We start from the raw sequence: 14,984 nt of genomic DNA, 5'->3' as shown, positions 1-14,984 counted from the left end.
TTCATTTGTGTTTGTGGATTATTTTGTCAGTGAGAAACAGTCCAACCAGAGTTGCAGACAGCTACACTTTTGGCTTTTTGCTTGATGCCAGCCAGTGAATAACAGAAAATTATTGTCAGGTTTAAAAAGGTCCTGACGCCTTCTTAGACTGAATTAAATGCAGAGAACCAGAGGAATAACCAGGGAAGGTTTTGTCTTTTCACCATCGCGGATGGGAGGAGAAGTCAGGAGGTGAAGTAGGCGTCTTGCCAGTTCAATCTCCCGCACTCTCACTGACTTCCCCGACCAACCACTTGATCTTTTATTCAGAGGAAAACGAAACTTATGGAAAGTGAAACTTAAACAAGCGTGTGGGTGTGCCAGTTGTGCGCATGTGTGCTGAAGCAATAATGTGAGTAGCTGTGAGTGTGTGTGTAATTATCATTGATACAAATAGTGTATAAAAACATGATTAAAAATACACAAACTATTTACATATTCTCACAATTATACAATTACCTATTTTCACGGCCAAAAGATCACAAGAGCAGCATCAAAATTTCACTGGGCGCGCCGCATGCTAGCTCGCGCAAATTAACTCGCGCAAGTTAACTCCCAATTTGACTTGCATAAGTTAACTCGCGCAAGTTAACTCACATAAGTTAACTCATGTAAGTTAACTCGCATAAGTTAACTCACGTGAGTTAACTTGCGCAATTTAACTCGCGCAAGTTAACTCATGTAAGCAATGTAAATTGCATTCAATTGTAAATGTCAGCGGCAGTGATTGAGTTAATAACATTTGATATTAAGAAAAACACGACATCTGAGAGGCATGACCATCTAGGTTCAATTCAACACCTCACTAGACTGCGTCGCTAAATTTCCATCCATTCATTATCCGCCGCTTATACAAGGTCGGGTCACAGAGGCAGCAGCAGGGAAGGCTAGACTTCGTCTTCTAGCTCTTTCAGGGGGATCCCCAGACGTTCTCAGGCCAGTTGAGAGACATAGTCTCTCCAGTGTGTCCTGAGTCGTACTCTGGGCCTCCTACCGGTGAAACACCTCACCAGGGAGGCGTCCAGGTGGCATCTTAATAAGATCCCCGAGCTGCCTCATTTGGCTCCTCTCAACATGGAGGAGCAGCGGCTCGACTCTGAGTCCCTCTCGGATGACAGAGTTTCTCACCGAATCTTTACGGAAGAGCCCGAACATCCTGGTGTGCACCAGCGGGTTCAGGGATTGGCGCCATGTCATCGACCACCTTACAGCCTGACAGGGGATTCTGCCAGTCGTTCCCAGCAAACACTCACAATACGTTTGGGTCTGCCACGTTGGACCGGCAACTTCCCCCGCCATTGGAGCCAACTCACCAACAGCTCCGCCCCTCTCTTCACCTGAGTGTCCAAAACATGCGGCCACAAATCCGATAATAGGACTACAAAGTCAATCCTCGAACTACAGGGTGTCCTGGTGCCAAGTGCAAGAGCACATATGGAAATCTTTATTTTTGAACACGGTGTTCATCATGGACAATCTATGATCTGTTACAGAAGTCCAGTAACAGGACACCAGTGTTGTTTTTGGCAGGCATTTTAGATTTAGTCTTTTAGTCATTTGGACAAAAATGCTTATTAGTTTTCGTCAGATGTAGTCATTCCTATTCGTGATACTTTTAGTCTGGTTTTAGTTGACGAAAACTCGAAACAGTTTTAGTCGGTTTTAGTCTACGAAAACTCAAAAAGGTTTTAGTGGGTTTTAGGCGACGGAAACGTAAAAAAAAAAAGGTTTTAGTCTAGTTTTTGTAAATTTATAAGACCAAAATTCATAAAGGTTTTAGTCCGTTTCAGTTAAAAATAGGAATAGAAGGTTTCCACTCAATAGCAAAGACTTTTTGACGGACTATTAAGGATTATGCATTACAAACAAATAACGTAACAGTGGAATCAATGCTCATTGCTCCAAAATAAGCTGAGAACCAAAAAGTTTTATTTGGCAACTGTTGTGGCTTTATTTCACTTAGAGCAACATAAAATAAAAATGTTTTAACAAGATAGACTTATAATAGACTTGTCCTATTGTACAGTAGCACAAGTACACACTTCATCAAACATATGACTTGAGCGAAGTAGCCTTGCGAGTGTCACTGTCGCCATGGTCCGTCAAAGGAACGCGTGTCAGTGTGTGCGAGCCGAGACGAATGACCGCAGATGTGTTCGTGCGAAACCGCGACACCGTCACGCCAGTGCGCAGCGCATGCGCCCCTGCGTACTGTCCCGGTGGTGGGCGTGCCCAAACGAAAGATATGTTACACTTCATTGCAAGACAGATTACATGTATAATAGGAAGGGATGTCATAAATTTTGATCGTCTGACGAACCACACGCTAACAATTTCCTTCCGTCTCGTCTCCTCAACGAAAATTTCATGTACGTCACGTCACGTTTTTGGCATCAAATAACCTCGTTTAGCTCGTCATCGTCTCGTTTTGGTCATGGAAAAAAGGGGCGTTAATGAAATATTTTCGTCATCGTTGACGAAAATAACACTGCAGGACACCACTCGGTTTCAGATCGGGGAGACCGTTCCTCCCAATCAAGCCCTTCCAGGTGTCACTGTCATTACTGATGTGAGCATTGAAGTCTCCCAGCAGAACGAGGGAGTCTCCAGGGGGAGCGCTCTCCAGCTCACCCAAAAAGGGTGGGTACTCTGAGCTGCTGTTAATTGCATGAGCACAACAGTCAGGACCCATCCCCCGACACTAAGGCGGCAGGAGGTCACCCTTTGGTGAACCCCAATCTACAGGTGTCAAGCCGGGGGGCCATCAGTATGCCCACGCTTGCTCAGCGCGTCTCACCTTGGTCAACGCCAGCTGTGTCTTGAGGTGAACACGACTATATCTAGTCGTAACTTCTCTGCCTCGCATGCCAGCTTGGGCTCTGTCCCTACCAGAGGGTTGAGATTCCATGTCCCATTAGCTAGTTTCTGCAGCTGGGGATCGGAGAGCCAAGGCCTCTTGCCGCCACCCAGCTCATCGGGCACACAACTCCTTTGGCCCCTCCCACGTGTGGTGAGCCTATGGGAAGGGGGACCTACATTGCCTTTTCAGGCTGAGCCAGGCTAGGCCGCATAGCTGCATGCCAGGCCACCAGACGCTCGTCAACGAGCCCGACCTTCAGGCTTGGCTCCAGAGGGTGTGTCTTGTGAGCCGTGCTTCGCCTGGACCCAAAAAACCCCATACAACTTTTGCTCCACCACAATAAGGTGACGGCTCATGGAGGGTGTCGCTAGACTTCCTTGCGTCCTAAATGTTTGGACAGATAGGTTTAAGTCACTGTACATGTGCATATATTTTCCTCGTCGATGTTTCTTTTTGATGGGTCACATACCTTGTACAAGAAGTTGCATACATATCTTTCAGGGCCCATTTTGTATACCGTGTGTGTACCGTGTTGATAGATGAGTCCCCAGGTAACGTGACGATAGTCTTCTGTTCTGGCTAATGAGCATTGTGAAGATACTATGTCAACCAATCCCATTGAAGCATTTTCCTTAAAGTAGTGCATATGCAGTGTCCTGTGGATGCTCTTATGAGTATATAGTCTGAATTTTATATTTGGGTTGGAAGTCATGTAAAAATATTTCACATCGATTTGGGTTCTAAATCCATTTTTCTTTTTTGTCAAGGAGAGAGAGACAAGGAAGGAGAGAAAGACACTCCAAACTTAAATATTTGAACTGAAGCAGCATGTTGGAATAAAAGTGAAATCTAATTAACAAACAAGAGGTGTCCATCCATCCATCCATCCACTCGTTTTCAGCTTATCCTGTTCAGGATCCTATTCGAGCTGACTTCAGGCGAAAGTCACATCTGTGGCTATTAATTAACTTTGGAAATAAAACAACTTTGGAGAGTAAAATTTTTACTTACCCCAAAAGTATCTTTGTGTGGGTTGTGGCGCTCTGCTGTTGGGGCTACTCGAGGAAAACGCAAACAGATAAAAATGAGATTCCAAAGTATCCAATAAATAACCACACAGATAATCAAGCATTGCAAATGAATTGTGCATTAACATAATTATTTTAAACAAAACCTCGTGCAACAGGCCTCAAACAAAATGGTGGTAGCACTATAAAAGAAATAATTTGACCATAGGGCAGTGCTTCTCAAATAGTGCCAGTTGGGGTTCGCTGAGGGGTCCGGTGACTACAAGAAACATGCTTTTTTTCCCTTTTTTGTCATTGCACATCCACGACAGTAATTGGCAGTGGCGTACTCATTGTCAGTGTGTGCACAGGGAATATTAGCTCTATGGCAGGGGTGCCCAAGTCCAGTCCTCAAGATTCCCTTATGCAGCCTGTTTTAGGTGTATCCCAAAACCAATACACCTGATTCAAATGATCACTCATTTGCAAGGTTTGCAAAAGCCTGATAATGATCCTGATGAGTTCAATCAGGTGTGTTGTTGTCGCGATGCAACTAAAACCGGCCGGATAGGAGATCTCAGGACTGGACTTGGGGACGCCTGCTCTAAGGTGTGTTCATTTAATTTTTTTGCACCCAAGCAAGCGAAGGAGGTAGATCGGGTTAACCCACTAGGACAATGCATTTTGACCGTCTCCAACCTAAAAATAACACTAAAAATAACAAAGACTTTTTGACATCTAAAGTGAGGATAACACTGCATCTATAAAAAAAAAATACTTCTATTAATATTGAGTTAAATTGCAACTTTCGTCTGTTCTTATTTAGTGTATTACTTCAGTGTACAGCACCACACTGTCCCGAAAAGGACAGAATGTTTTATTTGTTTTCATTTTTCAGTTATTATATTACTGCAATCATTATTATTCATTATATTCTTATTTTCTGTTCTGATTAATATTTTTCAGATCCTTTGTAGTTATATTTAAAGTTGAGTTTCTAAGGATTCTGTGAATTGTCTTCTCCTCCCAAGACTTGTGAAAATAACAAGGTAAAATAAAAAAGACTAAGAGTAAGCTATATGATGATGATACAAGGGTAATGCTTATTCAAGGCTTCAATGTGCACAATTATGCAAGGTAACCAAGTATGTAGCAGAATAAAAATGCAAAAGACTTGAATTTTACATGGTATTTCACAGATACCTTTGTACTTGACAAAAAGAATAGAGTGTTCATAAGTATGAAGTTTGCAATGTGTTTAAGGTTCCACTCCACAAGAGAATCCAAGCGAGATTATTTTTCATTAATCCATTATAATACAAGTGTTTAAATAAAACAAAGAGATGCATATGCAAGTAAAGCAATACACCCCAATCCACAGACAATGATCACCTGCATTTCTTGAGAAACACGAGCAACCACCACACAAGGAGGTGGACACTTTCAAGCGATGAATCTTGACAGTTTTGAGTAGGTGAGTTTCAGTAATTTATAAAAAAAAAATTCAAATCAATGAATAATTGTTTTAATAATTGTGATTAAATATCTCAATCAAAATGATCTGGATTTTATATATTGAATATAAAGTTGCAGTTTGTGAAAGTAGTCTGCCCCCTTGAACCATGATGCTGCCACCTCGAGCTGGGCAATATGACAATATACTGTAAATTGTGGAAACAATTGGGAACGAAACATCTGCAACAAGGTGCATAGAACTGACACATCGAGTACAGCTTATTTTGATGGGCAAAATAAGCTTTCACTTATCAATTATATATGCTGCACGGCTGCCATCAGGTGGCAGACACAACATTGAACCAGTGTCTCGTCAGACAACTCCACAACTTTATCCTGGACCTCTTTGGTGTGTTCCTTGGTCTTCATTATGCTGTTTACTCGACAATATTCTTTAAACAGACCCCTAAAACCATCACAGAGCAGGTGCATTTAAACTGAAAATAGATCACACAGAGGACTCTATTTATCGTCATCAGTCATTTAGGTCAATTCTGAAATCATCAGGCAACTTATGGAGTGAGTTGGCTGCACAGTTCAGTGGCCGAATAATGCAACTTTCCCACTTCTGAGAGTATTTAAAAAAAAAAAAAAAAAATTATTTTGTATATATTTGGTTCCACTTGATGATTGTATCCATATCATTTTTTTTTGTCTGTGAGTGTAGCCTCAGCCTGGAAAAAGGTTGAGGAGGAACATCCAATTTATGTCATGTCATGTCATTATCCACACAGCTTATCCTGTACAGGGTCGCGGGAGGGTACTGCAGCCTATCCCAGCTGCCTACGGGTGAAAGGCGCACTACACCCTGAACTGGTCGCCAGCCAGTCACAGGGCAGACATAGACACTGAGTGGAAACTGAACCCACGCTGCCTGCAAACAACTCAGGCGAGTGTACCACTACATCATCAGTGACCCTACCATCCAAGTGATTTGAATCTTTATTCTGTAACTACTAGGCCACATGGGTTCCCGAACACGGTCGTGGCCCCAGGCCTTACCGTCTTCCTTTAATCACACATCACACACGCACTACTGTGATATCAGACTTTCACAAGAGCCAAGACTTTCCAACATGTCCCCATTTTTTGTATTTGCATTTCACTCACTGAGTCTTGCCTACTTTCTCTATGAAAATCTCTGCTTCCCAAGTTATTGTCTCTTTTGATCTTGCTGTATTAAGGACACACCTTTTTCATTGCTCGGGGTCCGCTCACTCACATGTACTGCTTGAATGAGTGTATCATTGATCATTGCTGCAAAATTTCTTCAACAAGCTCAAAAATTTAAAGGGGGCCGAATACTTTGGCAAATGATAGTTAGATAAATGTATAGATGGACAGACGGATAAATTACACCCCTAACTGCAAAAACGCCCAGCAATCAGAAATAACTTACCATAATCATAATCATTTTCTGTAACTGTGAAAGAAGCCAGAACATTTGAGAAGAAAGAAATGACAATGAATTAGCATCAGGTAAGTCATAGGTAAACACCCAAGTGTGATATCGGTATCTTGTTAAAGGTGCACTCAGGACTTTCTGAATGGATTTTAGCATGTTCTCTTGCCCAAGTTTTTTTTCTGGGTACTATACATTCCTCCCACTTTCCAAAAATATGCACCGTAGGTTGATTGAAAACTGTCAAGAGTGTGAAAGTGAATTCCATTTTAAAAAGAAACTAACAACATTTTTACATTTACACTACTGACAATATGAGAACCTTGTTTGTGTTTTGAATTGACACCAATTCTAAGAAAGTCATGCGCTTCAAATGAACAAATAAACACCTCGGTAACTACTGAAATTAAATTATTCGATTGTGATTAATCGCCTAATCTTGGCAGCCAAATTGCAGATTCATGTCACAATATACGCAGGCCAGTGGAAGAGAGTGCATAAAAGACAGAGAATGTCTAAAGTTTGTGCAATGTTGCCCATACTTAATGCAAAGCAGAACTGTCTTACGCAACAGCATGTCTATAGTAAAAACATTGTTAACTCATTAAATATAGCTTACCATTGACAAACAAAACACATTTTAGTCCCTCTACAGATGGTCAAGAATAGATTCAGCGCTTCACTTTCAACTTTTAAACATTCGTAAAGAGAACAAACATCCTAAACACATTAATTCATGAGCTGCTGATGGCCAAAACCTTTACCAAGACCTGAATTCAGGGGGTAAAAAAACAATTACAAAAATCCCACAGCGCACGGCATTTAGGGCAGGTGGGGCTCCCATGACCACCAGAAACACAATTTGAATGCAATATAATGTTCACACCAAATACCTGCAAGTAGAACTTGCTAAATCCACACAGAAAGGTTATTCAAACCTAGATTTTAACTTTAATGACATGCAAATACATGTAACACCAGACTGTAGAGAGAATACTAATGCTATACAAATAATTTCCCATAATGTAAATAAATTATATTCATACAACAGGCAAGTGTAGAGTTACTAAAAATTGTTTTAGCGAAAAAAAAAACAATTCACAAAGTGAGAAACTACAAACTACTTAACTCAACAAAAATGCATACAATTTTAGCTATAGAACATAAATTGAGGCAAGACAACATTTTTTCCATAGCATGCATGCACCAATTTACCATCAAAGGGCTTGTCAAGAAAGTGCCCATAGACGGTGCTGTTGACCACCCCCAGATCATTTCTGGCCTCCAGAGTGTAGTTGCCATTGTTGTGATGTGTTGGATTTTTGAATGTAAGGCAGCCCTCAATGTAATCCTGGTAAATATCCATATCAAGACGCACATAATCGGTGTGGGAAATTTCCTGCATTAGAAATGAAAGCAGAAATTATCAATGAGAGCATCTGTGGAAATTGTATCAAATACCATCAAACCCCTCAATTATTCACATTTCGGTGTAGTTGTCATACTGATGCATTGTACATACATCAACAGCAATAAACATCTGTCAATGACAGTTAATTAAGAAGGAAACAAAGAGTAGTGCTCAAATAGTGAGTACCAACATAGTTTCTTACTAACGACTGAGTCATAATGTGTAACTGACTGCTGAGCTACTTCCGTAGTAAAAACACATGTTTTGTTGACACAAGACATGGAGTCATTCCACTGAAAGATAAAGCAAAGCACCTTGTCATTGTGGAACCATCTTAATTTTGGATGGGGTGACCCTCTAACTGTGAATTCTATGCAGGTATCATGGCGACGCTCTGGTTTCTTCAGCTTGACAATAGAAGGACAAACTAAAAAGATAAAAAAGACAGATGCTGGTGATTGCAACACAGTTGGAAACCCAACCGAACATATAAACTATAATACAACACAATGCAACTTTTTTTATAGAGCGCATTTTACAAAAGCTGGAGCTGTAACAAAGCGCTTTCCATATGGTGTATTACATATTGTATTTCACAAAAGTAGTACAGAACAATATTTATAATTCAACACAGAACACTGGATGACAAGCGCTCTGTCTCGGATGCCAAAATGCAGAGCGAGCCGAATTAGAAGTTATTTAAAAAGCAAATAGAGCTTGGTATGTTAGGTGTCCGTTAATGTGGGAAAGTCCACATCCAGACTTGGATAATTATTAAATTTTTACAGGGACGATTTAACATGATGCCAGTCACAGACGGGCTTACGCCTTGAGCGTGCAGTCTGACAGATCAACAGAATCGGAGCACCTTCATTGTATTTTTCCCTCCGAGTATCAATAGGAGCGCAACTGGTTGAAATCTTTATCAGCACACACTGAAAAGTTGGCCGCAGTTGTAAATATATTGGTGCACTGTCGAGTGCTGATGTTGACAAACCAAAAAGCTTATGGAAAGATTTCGGCGAGACACAGAAGCAAAGAGTTCCATCTTTTTATTCATTTTCATGTTAATTTTTTTAGTTATTCTGTTAAACCACAATTCAAAATCAACATCAATGATATTTTTCTTTCAACATAGGCCCGACCACCAGGCACTTAATTTACCCCTGCCATAGCCCTTGCTCAAGGAGGGACCACTGTGCTGTGTCAGTGAAAGGTATGGTTTCTCTTTCACAACCAATTTATTTGGGGCAGCTGTGTGTGTGTGTGTGCGTGGGGTAAGCGTGTGTGCGTGTGTGTGCGCGCGCGTATGTGTGTGCGTGCGTGTACTTACAGTGAACATTAAGCTGAATGGAAGCGTTGGTCATGCCAACTACATTTGTGGCTGTGCAGGTCAGAAGGATGTTGTTGTCATCTCTGCTGATATTTACCAAAGTGATGCTAACTGAATGAACAGTGTTGTCATTGACTCTGGCCTGGAGGGAGCACATGGACTTCATCATTATCATCATCAATTCATCATCATCATCATCATCACCATATATATTTGTTAAAGTACTTGAGCGCATACAAAAAGTTAATTTTCTGTCCTCCTTGTATGTTGACTTTTTTATTTTAATTATTTTCTGTATGAACTATAGCTGCTAAAGTGATAAACTCCCCCATTGTGGGATTAATAAAGGTTATCTAATTCAGAATTTCAGTCTGGATCTTGGCTCAAACGCAGACAAGTCGTTGGTTTCCCTACTTAGCTTAGTGTAGTCTTCCTGACATTGACATTGCACGTCCGTACCACAATGCACTGCTCCAATTGTAAATAAGGTCACTTTGGCATGATAGGGGGATGTTGGAAACAAATGACGAATCAGAATTTTCCTATTTGAGTCAGAATGGTCATTACATATTTTGCCATTAGAAAGGAATGTTCACATGGCACAATCCTGTCATCCAATGTGTGATGTTTCTACGTGGGGAGTGCACATACGTGAAAGCCATGTAGCTGTACGCACAACAATCGAGTGGACACGTGGAAGTATTTGTGTAGAAGTTGGCCCTATAACAAACAAAACTTCACAAAACGTCTCACATTTCATCATTGCCTTATAGTCCAGACCTGAAGACATCTACAAACCTCATCATAATGGTAGCGCCTACTACTGACTGAAGGAAAGCCGTTTATCATTCTTCCTGTTCATGTTTTTCTCCTAGCGGTTAATCTACGTAATGATTTAGGCATTCATGATGTTAAAACATGGTTTGTGATTTTTCACAAAACGCTGTTGTGGTGGGAATGCGCAGTTCAGCAATAAAATGTTCATTTTCAAGGTCTAAATATTCATGAATCTTTGAACATGCACATTAAAAAAAACGTCTTTATTTGCATATACCCCTACCTCTTGTGAATCAAAAACTTGCAAACCAGCAACAGACCAGTGCACTGTAGGTAATGGGGATCCAGAGACATAACATGTTGTAGTTATACTGTCGCCCTCTGTAACTGTGAGGTTGATATGGCTTATGGTGATCTCGGGAAGGTCTGGAAAAAAACAAGTAACTTAAAATGTTCATAAATCAAAGGAAACATTTTCCATTGAAATTAATGGAAATGCAAATGTGATTCCTCTATAATTGGAACACACCCTCGGGTCCCCCTTCTTAAAAAGGGGCACCACCACCCCGGTCTGCCCAATGTCCACACAATGTTGTAGAAGAGGCATGTCAACCATGACAGTCCCACAACATCCAAAACCTTTTGAAACTCCAGGTGGAGCTCGTCCACCCCCTGGGATTTGCCACACAGGAGCTTGTTCACCACCTCGATTACTTCAACCTCAGAGATAGATGAGTCCACCTCAGAGTCTTCAGGCTCTGCTTCCTCAATGGAAGGCGTGTCGGTGGAATTGAGGTCTTCGAAGTATTCTCCCCACCAACTCACAACGTCCCGAGTCGAGGTCAGCAGCATCCCATCTCCACGATAAACAGTCTTAATGGTGCACTGCTTCTTTCTCCTGAGATGCTGGATGGTGGACCAGAATTTCCTCGAAGCCGTCTGGAAGTCGTTTTCCATTACCTAACAGAACTCCTCCCACGCCCGGGTTTTTGCTTCAACAACCGCCATAGCTGCATTCCGCTTGACCAGCCTGTCAGCTGCCTCTGAAGTCCCACAGACCAAAAAGGCCTAATAGGACTCTTTCTTCACCCTGACAGCATCCCTTACCACTGGTGTTCACCAGCGGGTTTGGGGATTGCCGCCACGACGGGTACCGAACACCTTAAGGTCACAGCTCCGATCGGCAAAAACCTCCGCTTACGTGTGCAACTGCTTTCCATCTCGGCCGTGGAAGGATAAAACTAGTTTTCAAGTTTACAGCAATGTGTTGTTTACCTTGTCAATGATGGACATGCAACACAAGAAGAATCACAACATCGATCCATCTGCTCTTCCATGCCAAGAAAGTTAATAAATTGAAAATAGTACATAAACAAAGGCAATTTTTCGACTAAAATTTATTGCGTAGCTCAAATTCTCTGTACAAAGGGCTATTTGTAGCTCCAGGTTCCACAAACACGCACACATGCGTACAAAATCACACTTGCACAGGCACACACACAAACACACACAAATACTTGTCCCGAAAATTATTGCTACCCCTGGTGGAGACGTGTTCTTTATCTTCTAATAAATTCCATTTTTGTCTGAATCATCATCTACACACGGATGTGCGACCCACAAAATTGCATGTTTTTATACTTAATCAAGTTAAACCTTTTTCAGGAAATCCGATGCCATTTATGTTTGCTCGTTTATTCCTTATACACACTGACTAATCAAATGCTGGAAAATTAATTTTAACCTCTTTGTTCCTCTAAGGCTGTGTCACCTTGCACTAGTATGAATGGCTGTGTGAAAAAAGGCGGTTCTTCGGATATGTGCAATTCTATAGGTTTTACATAACTCTTAATAACAATCAAAAATGGCAAACCAATGCTTAATTTCTCCCCAGTAAACATTATGTGCCAGAGGATTGCGCCGTTTTTGTTGCCGGTCCTTCCCTATGGAATGAGCTCCCCTTAAATGTTAGGCAATTCCTCTTTCTGCCCACTTTTAAGACCCGTTTGAAGAAACCTTTTTATTCTTTAGCGTTCGGCTCCACATGAAATTGTCGCTGTTTCTGCTCTTCATCTGGTATCTATTGTTCATATGTTTTAATTTTTGCTCTAGTTTCCCGCTAATTTATATGACACCATATGGAAAATGGTTTGTTCCATCTCCAGCTGTTGTGTAAGAAACACCTACATTTGTCAGCCAATTAGATGACAGTGACTTCAGGGCCCCATTCGACCTGCGCTTTAGAACCACCTCGTAGGAGGTTCTGCATTTACCTTGTCAACACGTCCCTGAAAAAGTGTAATAGAAACGCCACCACTCAGGCTGTGAAACCGATACAATGGAAAACAGGCTATACGCTGCACAGCACTAAATGTTCACAAGGTGTGACCAATAAGCGCATTAAACATATCATTTTGTAGTATTTGTTCAAGCAGACTGCAGTTGTATATTGTTGTGACTTAGATGAAGTTCAGATCCTATACTTTCTTGCAACTGATCAAGGAGCCACAAAACGTAATGTCAGACACAATATATAAGACTTATATATGAAAACTTACCACATTTGCTAATGTTCATTTCTTGCAGCATTATCTTCTTTGAGCTATTATTACAGTATAATTGTTGGCTACTAAGCCCAACATCTCCCCTTTGTTGCCATAGCTGCAGCCAGTGGATGTCACATCCACAATCAAAGACCACATCTTCCAAATGTCTATAATGAAAAAAAGAGAAGACAAGAACAACCTCAAAAATGTTGTTAAAACAGTCAGCGATCAAGAATAGCATGACTACATAGAGTATTAGGAGAGCACGCCTTCCAAGTAATGTGTATATCCATCCATTACCTGTACCGTTTCTCCTCACAAGGGTCACGGGGGTGCTGGAGCCTATCCCAGCTGTCTTCGAGCAGTAGGCGGGGCGCACCCTGAACTGGTTGCCAGCCAATCGCAGGGCACACAAAGGACGAACAACCCTCCGTGCTCACACTTATACCTAGGGGCAATATAGAGTGTCCAATCAACCTGCCATGCATGTTTTTGGAATGTTGGAATGTAGCTGGAGGAACCCCACGCAGGCACGGGGAGAACATGCAAACTCCACACAGGAAGGCCGGAGCCTGAATCGAACCCACGACCTCTGCATTGTGAGGCCATCGTCCTAACCAGTCGGTCACCGTGCTGCTAATCTGTATATATAATGTAATATTATGCCATTAATGCCATTCAGCCTGAAATTTTGTACATTATTCCAGCTGTTACTTTTTATTATTTTGCAAGGTATTTTGTTGCATTACATTTTAGGGACCTCATATGTGTCTCCTAAAATGTCGGTCCTGCGGTTTGGTCTATTTAAGGGACACTGGCTGTTATGGTCTGTCTTTTTGGTTTTTGACTTAGAATTTAGTCTAATGTTTTGCTTAAAGTCTCTTTGTGTCTCGTTATCTTATTGTGTACACCTGCACTTATAATCCCAGTCCCTTGTGTCACTCAATCAGGTCCCTCGAGCGCTTTGTGTCTTGTCCAGGTGTTCCTAATTCTCTCATGAGTTTGGTTGTATTTAGTTCCCGGTTACCTGTCAGTCCTGGTCGGTCCATTGTCCTGTGTCATTTGTCTTTCACCCACGTCAGCCACCATAATTGTTCATACTGTGCATTGATGGAGCGCCTCTCAAAGGTGAAGCATTATATTGCACATTTTGAATGATTTCACAGCTACCGACAACAGTCGATTATTTGATGTAACAAGGTTTGAACGTATTTCACAATAGTTTTGAAACACAGATGGACTTGGGTCAAGGCAGCGACTTGATGATTTCAACTGTTGAACCAAATATGTTTTAAATTTTTTGCAGAAGTGGACATTTGCCAGAGCTTTAGTTCATCTGTGAGTTCTTGTCAGTATTTCAGGCCTGCCCAATCGATCCTGTTTGTTTGATCAGATCATGTCATAGTAATTGGCGGCTCGGTGGCCGACTGGTTAGCACAATGGCCTCACAGTGCAGAGGTCGTGGTATAGATTCCGCCTCGGGCCTTCCTGTGTTGCATTCCCATGTTCTTCCCGTGCCAGTGTGGGGTTTCTGCGAGTACTCCATTTCCTCCCACATTCCAAAAACCAGCATGGCAGGATAATTGGACACTTTAAATTGCCTTTTTCCAGGTGAATTCATCAAGAAGTTATTTAACAACCTCTGCATTTACAGTTGGTGACAGTGCCATGATTTTCTATTTGTGTTTTTGTTGCTATATCTTTTTTTAATGGACACAGTGGTTGTTGAATTTTTGGGATTATATGTTGTTCAAAAATAGGCAGAAATGATCTGAAATAGCCCAATCTTTACCATCAACAGATGAAATGCCATTTTCTTTCGAGACAATGAGATCAAGAACATAACCTTGAGTATGTGTCAGACTTTTTACATGTTGTGAGAGACCAACAGTATAAAGTATTGTCTAAAATTATTTGATATTTATATCCAAATTTGCCCTGCAATTGGCTGGCAACCAGTTCAGGGTGTCCCCCGCGCACTGCCCGGAGATAGCTGGTCTCCAGCATCCCCGCGACCCGAGTGAGGAGAAGCGGTACAGAAGATGGATGGATATATCCAAATTGTTGTCAACATTAATGAAGAAGTCTCCAGTT

General features: G+C 41.5%; 1 protein-coding gene across 1 annotated transcript in view; it reads right to left on the bottom strand.

The window, feature by feature from the left end:
- Positions 1-14,984, bottom strand: part of LOC148335893 (NT-3 growth factor receptor-like) — a 48,336-nt gene that overhangs the window by 11,977 nt on the left and 21,375 nt on the right. The window contains exons 5-11 of the mRNA XM_088298592.1: positions 12,903-13,057; positions 10,628-10,770; positions 9,568-9,709; positions 8,549-8,661; positions 8,039-8,222; positions 6,821-6,844; positions 3,911-3,957 (exon numbers count right to left, since the gene is read on the bottom strand). Of these exons, the coding sequence (XP_088154718.1) occupies positions 3,911-3,957; positions 6,821-6,844; positions 8,039-8,222; positions 8,549-8,661; positions 9,568-9,709; positions 10,628-10,770; positions 12,903-13,057 (808 nt within the window). The remainder of the gene's footprint in view (positions 1-3,910; positions 3,958-6,820; positions 6,845-8,038; positions 8,223-8,548; positions 8,662-9,567; positions 9,710-10,627; positions 10,771-12,902; positions 13,058-14,984) is intronic.

The sequence above is a fragment of the Idiotropiscis lumnitzeri genome, chromosome 6, assembly GCF_059441095.1.
Source record: "Idiotropiscis lumnitzeri isolate Australia: NSW breed Sydney's pygmy pipehorse chromosome 6, RoL_Ilum_1.0, whole genome shotgun sequence".
Classification (NCBI taxonomy): Eukaryota; Metazoa; Chordata; class Actinopteri; order Syngnathiformes; family Syngnathidae; genus Idiotropiscis; species Idiotropiscis lumnitzeri.
The sequence above is the reverse complement of the archived record's forward strand: the minus strand, read 5'-3'. Positions and strand labels throughout refer to the sequence as shown.